The following is a 6,951-nucleotide window of genomic DNA, read 5'->3' as shown; positions in this document are numbered from 1 at the left end:
ACACTACACATTTATAAAGCATAAATCTAACAATTCCTAAGGTGTAACTGTATTTAACAGATGTTACATAATACAATAAAGGCCATTTACCCAGTCAGTGGCTGTGTTTACAGTCTACTTGCTTTGTGGAAGCTGGTATAGTCCACACAACACACAGACTTCATCAAATGAATCTATAATAGAAGAAAAAATAATATTTACAGAGTAAAAAAATAACATTTTGTAAAAACTTTTTGTAATACAATATTTAACTTCTATCGTATAATGTATGAATTGTTTCTTCACATCACCTGAGGCAGAAAGCAAGAATGCAGCCATTTCTTTTCGGAGCTTTGAAATGGCAGTTTTGGATGGATTTATGTCAAAGGCATCGGGAATATCTGGAAATTGTAAAACTGTTTGTTTTGCCATCTATAGGATTTAAGACATAAACATTAAAATATTTAGAAATGCAGTACAAAGAGCACTTAAACAGAATTTCTAAAAAAGGAATTTTGTAATTGCTTCACCACAGTTAGGCACAAGTTTTTTTTTCCTCCCCTCCCCTGAATTTTTTTTTTTGTGAAGAATTGAATGTTTCACAATGCCGAACCATGTTTCCACATGGCAGTTGGTGTCCCTTGTCTTGCCAGAATCTGATGTGTGGCTGGTGTTCTCCTTGTCCGATGCATGTTTCCTCAAATCTCCTAGAAATGCACCATTCCACAATGGGTAGATTCCCATATAATTATCCATCAGGACAATGGGGACTTCTGGACAGTGGTAAACATTCCTGTTATCTTCATCTCCATGTTCCTCAGAATCCACGGTGTGTTTTGCTTCCTCAAACACTTTTTTGAACATCCTTGAATATGGAGATCGGCCCACAATTGTATTGGCTGAACTTCTTTCTTCTTCATTCTCCTACATGTCAATGTATTCTTAATCTGTAAAGTCTTCTATGGCTTCTTGTTTGTTTCTAATCAGGTCATCAAGAAATTGACGGCTTTTATGGACTGTTGCACTTTCATATCTGGCCAGGAGCACAACACAAAAGTGCTTGAAGATTTCACTTGCTGCTTCCACTATTACTGTGTTTTGAAGCCTGGCAAACACAAATGTAGAAAACTCTTTTAGTCCTTTGTCGTCAGTCTTCTTGCCAATGGTGGCACTGACGGCCTTGATGATGTGGGCTGAACAGAGATGCAAAACAGTAATTCCTTTAATCTCTGCCCATGTCTTGGTCTTCATGTACACGGCATGGGTCCACTCCAGGTATGCGTCAATGCTATGTAACGCCCAACTGTAGTCCGTTTCCACCTTTTGAACTTTGAGCCTGGTGTACTTCGACAGTTTCAGCTGAAACTGCATTAGCCAAAATGTAAGTGGTGGAATACGGTGTTCATTGCTGAGCATCTCACACACAGGAAGAGGTGGAGCATCTCTGCCTCCTCCAGGCAATGTGAGTGCATAATACAGCACTCTTTTGCTTTGCTCTGGGATCTTTGATACCACACCTCCTGTGCATCAAGATATAATGACACAGGCTTTTTTTCCCTGAGGTGATGAACCAGGATGGTGAGGCCTACTTCGGTATAAAGGTGATCGCCAAGTGATGTTTTATTAACAAATTTCGGGAGGAGCGCGCGCAGATAATTAACACGGCCAATACACCATCAGCAATCACACAGCCTATCCTATCAGCCAAGAGGAGATCTCTATAAATAGCCAAGCTATCTTACCTTCGTCCTCTCTACAGTATTGCAACATTGGTACTCCCAATCGCCACGATGTCAGAGATCGAAATATTTGCAAACGACGACTCCCTCGTCGCCCAGGGTCCGCCGGAATCTCCCGGCGCCGCTCAGCACACCAGCGCCCGCCAAGACACCGCGACCGAACCCGCGGCTACACCGAGGGGCCGCCGGCCCTCCCGCGCCGCCTCTCGCTCTTCGAGACACCGAGGTACACCCTTGACTCCCCCTTCCAGGCGCCCTCCGCCTTCTCCTGCATCCTCCTATGCCTCAGGCAGCTCCTCCATCCCCGCTATCGAGAAGTGGACAGTCTTAAGCCTAAGGCAAACTCTGATCAACGCCGACGTCTACTTCTCACGGCGGATGAACAAGGCAGAGCTCTACAGCCTCTATTCATCTCTCCAGCCAGGAAAGCCATCACCGACTCTCACTCCTCCTTCAAAAACCGCCGGCAGACCAAGTCCGGCCCGTAGCAGCCCGTACTCACGACCCGTTCCAAATACCACGCCCGCGAGGAAGGGCCTCCGGTCTTCAAGCCGCCATAGCAGGCCCTCGGCAAGCGTGGGCCATGCCCCGGAATCCGTCGCCGCTAGCCCGTTTCTCCGCTCAGCTGAGCTTCAGCCCTCGGCTGCCCCCGGCACCGCGCCGGCCCCCCCAGCCGCAAGCGGCGCGAGCATGGCTCCGCCGGCATCTCCGGCCCGCCCACAATCTTTCCCACAGTCTTTCCTTTCTCCTTTCTTCTATCCTCTCCCCGGCCCATGGCCTGCGGCCCCGCCGTCAAATCCTAGCGTGAGGCTGCCTCCGTTAGCGGCGCAGGCCCAGACTTCCTCCGAGACTTCCGCAAGCGGCTCTAATGGCCTCTATTCCTCCTCCTCAGGCTCACCCTTCGTTCACGCTGGCATCCGCCATACCGATGCCCGTCCCACCGAACGCCCCTGCCCTGGAACCACCCCCAGTCGCTGGCAGCATCAGGACACAGATCCTAGCAGGTGCGGACATAGACCTTTTTTCTCTCCTGTCACCACTTTCACCACCGTCTTCAGACCGCCAAATTGATTGTGGCGATTTCTCCGTCACACTAAAAAATGCAGCACATAATCCGTCACGCATTTTATCATTTTCCGAATTCACGATCGCCTTCACCCGTTACTCCGAAGTAATTTGCTCAGTTTTTCCACTCAGGAGACGCGAGCTCAGCGACTATCTCGCACTAGTCGCCGAGCTCGCATTATCTTACGGAGGCACTCACTTCTACACCTATCACAAGCTGTTTTCAGCAAAATGCGCCATCCGGGTGGCCCAGTGGAACCAGTGTCCTTACTGGGGGGCCCTGGACACTGAACTCCACAATAGAGTTTTCCTGGGCTGCCGCAACGTCACATGCTCAGTCTGCCGATCTGTCGCCCATTCCACCACAGCATGCCCCCTCATCACCCCGCCCATCCCTCCCTGCCCCGGACCGCCCCAGCGCAAATCAACCAGCTACGTCCCACGCCACCTAAACACTACAGCCGACCCACCACCCTCCCTTACAGACCACCGACACCACCCCTCTTCCTTCTCCAACAACCAGGTCTGCTCCAATTTCAACGGTGGCAGGTGCTCAAGGCAGCGCTGGCGCTATATGCACGTCTGCAGCTTTTGTGGCGGCGCACACGCCCGGATCATATGCCCGGTGTTTAAATCTACCATTAAAAATGATAAACCCTACTTATCGACTCCTGTGCATATTTACCGTTTGTCTGTTGAACTGTCTCATCACCCTGACGCCAACTTTACTGATTTTTTGCTGTCTGGGCTCACCTACGGCTTTAATCCCGGCGTCGAAAGCCTCCCGCGACAAAGCATCATTTGTGCCAACCTCCAGTCCACCCTCGCCGAACCCGACACAGTCGATCTCTTAATTAAAAAAGAAGTCGAGTCAAACTTCATGATCGGCCCCTTCAATGTTCCCCCCTTCCCTTGCTTTCGTAAGTCCGATTGGCGTCGCTACCCGAAAATGTTCAGGTAAAAAACGTCTAATAATTGATCTCTCATCCCCGCATAACTCCCCCTTCCCGAGCATTAACAGCCTCATTCCGCTCGAAGAATTTTCTCTCCACTACCACGACATTGACCAGGCTATAACCCTGATTAAAGACGCGGGTCGGGGCGCGTGGCTGGCCAAAGTCGACATCACCTCCGCCTTCAAGGTAATGCCCATCCACCCAGATTTTTGGCATTTATTCGGCATACGCTGGCACGCTGCAGAAGCAGCCCAAACATTTTCGACATGCTATCAGAGGCCATCTGCTGGATCCTCTCCAACAATTACGCAATCCCTTACCTCGTCCATCTTTTGGACGATTTTTTGTTTATCTCGCCGCCCGGCTCCATCCCAGCCGCACATCTCTCGACAGTCCAGGAAGTCTTTTCCAAACTCGGAATTCCGCTCGCCCAGGACAAAACCTCGGGCCCAACCACATCCATCGAATTTCTAGGCATTCAATTAGACTCGAAAAAATTCCAGGCTTCATTACCTAAAGAGAAAATCGATAGAACGATCCTGGTCGCTTCCGCCCTCTTAGACAACCCGAACTGTTCCAAACGCGAGCTGTTGTCTATCCTCGGTCACCTAAACTTTGCGATGTGCATCATCCAGCAGGGCCGCCCTTTCATCTCTCACCTCCTCTCCCTCGCGTCCTCCGTGCACGCGCTCGAGGATCACTTATCCTTATCTAGCTCGTGTTGCGACGAGCTCAGGTTATGGATAAAGTTCCTCAAACAATGGAACGGCTTATCGTTCTTCTATAACAGCATGGTTTCCCGCCCCAACGACATCCGACTGTTCACGGACGCCGCCCCCTCCTGTGGTTTCGGGGATTTTACCAAGGCCGCTGGTTTGCATCTACGTGGCCCCCCCAGCTGTCAGATTTGCCGCAGTCTCTCTCATCCTCAGCACTGTTCGATTTATATCCTCTCGTCGCCGCAGCGGCTCTGTGGGGGAAAGAATGGTCCACCACCAGCATCGTAGTGCATTGCGACAATGAAGCGGTCGTGCATTGCATCAAGTTTGCTTTCCCGAAATTCAGGCTGCTGGCACCGGATGCCGACCCACTCCCAACGCCAGTACCTCCATATTCGGAGCTGATATTCCCGTGAACCACCCACTAAGAAACCTCCTAGACGCCTCCCTCAGTTCCATCCTCCAGGCAGTCTCCCCCAGGACCCTTCAATCCTATTTAACTGCTTGGAACAGTTTTAAAAATTTTCACAATTTCTTCAATCTGCCTTTTCCTGATTTTTCCCTGTTCACCATCACCTCGTTCATCTCCTATCTCAACGCCAACAAAAACCTCCAGGCTAGCTCCATCAAAGGCTACCTTAGCGGAGTACAATTTTTCCACAAACTCACGTTCGGCTCACCCTCGCCAGGAATAGCCAGCTCTCAGACATCCATGCTCATTAAAGGCATCCAAAGAGCCCAACCCAACCGCCCAGACCCTAGACAGCCAATAACTCTGGAGATCTTAACCAAATGCATCTCCACCCTCCGCAGAGGCTACCATTCTATCCACACCGCCCGCACGCTCGATGCCATGTTCATATTGGCCTTCTTCGGTTTCCTCAGATGCTTGGAACTCACCATCACATCCAACTTCAATCCAAAAAACCACCCAACCTTTTCAGACCTATCAGTGCTAGACACCGAAGCAATCTCTTATTTCATCAAGCAAAGCAAGACAGACCAAGCGAGAAGAGGCCACGTCGTTTACATCTTCAATCTCCAGTCGCCAATCCAACCTTACCAAACCCTCTTAGCCTACCTGCATTACAGGAGCCCGCAGGCCAAACTCCCATCTGACCCGCTTTTCGTCGACGACTCCGACCGTCCTGCCACACGTTTCTGGTTCCAAAAACACCTCAAATCCGTCCTACTGCTTTCCGGCATCCCAGCAGGCCATTACTCCAGCCACTCCTTCCGTATAGGCGCAGCAACCACAGCCGCCCAAAAAGGCCTCTCCCAGCCTCAGATCCAAGCACTCGGCCGCTGGACGTCAGAGGCTTTCAAGACCTACATTCGTTCAGACCGCTTCCACATCAGAGAAGCACAACGAACCCTCCTTTCCTTTCAGATGCCGCAGCAGTGATTGCTCTCTCAGAAGCCTTCTCCCTTCAGATACTGTAGCGGTGACCGCTTCCCCAGAAGCCTCCTTCTCTTTCCAGATGCTGTAGCAGTGACCGCTCCCACAGAAGCCTCCTCCTTTCAGATGCCTCAGCAGTAACGGCTCCCGCAGTAGTGACCATTTCCACAGAAGCCTCCTCTTTTCAGGTACCGTAGCAGTAACCGCTCCCGCAGGAGCTCGCATCTGTATTTTCCTTCTGCCGTAGCAGTGACCGCTTCCTCAGAAGCCGCTTTCTATCTCCAGATATCACAGCAGTGCCCGCTTCCGTAGAAGCCACATTCTCCTTTCAGATGCCGCAGCAGTGCACGCTTCCGTAGAAACCACATTCTCTTTCCAGGTGCCGCAGCAGTGCCCACTTACAGAGAAGCCACCTCCTCTTCCAAATACCGCCGCAAGGTTCCACTCCAAGCGACGTCCAGCATCCCACCGACCTTAAGCTCTGCATGTTTTGGGGGGTTAACGACGCCCCGCTCTGGCTGCTGTCCCGCGTTAATGGCATCTTTGGGGAAGCGCTCTGGGTCCGGGCTAAATGCCGAGCTCTGACCCCTCTCCCCGTACAGGGGGAGTACCCTGGGCTCGGGAGTAATTACCGAGCTCGGAGCCCTCTCCCCGGACAGCACGCCAAATACGCATAACCTTTACTCTGTTTATTATATGCAAGTGTGAACTCGTGAAGTGATGTTTTATTAACAAATTTCGGAAGGAGCGCGCGCAGATAATTAACACGGCCAATACACCATCAGCAATCACACAGCCTATCCTATCAGCCAAGAGGAGATCTCTATAAATAGCCAAGCTATCTTACCTTCGTCCTCTCTACAGTATTGCAACATCCCTCCTCCACCCCAGCTCCTCACCATCAGCCCACTCCTACCCCAGCACGGGGAGGAGCGGGGACCCCTCTCCCCGTACAGGGGGAGTACCCTGGGCTCGGGAGTAATTACCGAGCTCGGAGCCCTCTCCCCGGACAGCACGCCAAATACGCATAACCTTTACTCTGTTTATTATATGCAAGTGTGAACTCGTGAAATGGGTTCACTTGGAATTTCTGT

The 6,951-nt window shown here is 51.1% G+C and overlaps 1 protein-coding gene across 1 annotated transcript; it reads left to right on the top strand.

Annotated features, from left to right (window-relative positions):
* Positions 1 to 4,762: 4,762 nt before the first annotated feature.
* Positions 4,763 to 5,863, top strand: LOC131538499 (uncharacterized; the record flags this gene model as incomplete). The annotated part of the gene is made up of 1 exon (XM_058772372.1): positions 4,763 to 5,863. A coding segment is annotated over one exon (1,101 nt), but the record flags the coding sequence as incomplete, so codon positions are not given.
* Positions 5,864 to 6,951: the final 1,088 nt, after the last annotated feature.

Source organism: Onychostoma macrolepis, chromosome 04 (genome assembly GCF_012432095.1).
Source record: "Onychostoma macrolepis isolate SWU-2019 chromosome 04, ASM1243209v1, whole genome shotgun sequence".
NCBI classification, from domain to species: Eukaryota; Metazoa; Chordata; class Actinopteri; order Cypriniformes; family Cyprinidae; genus Onychostoma; species Onychostoma macrolepis.
This window is presented reverse-complemented; position numbering and strand designations above follow the sequence as displayed.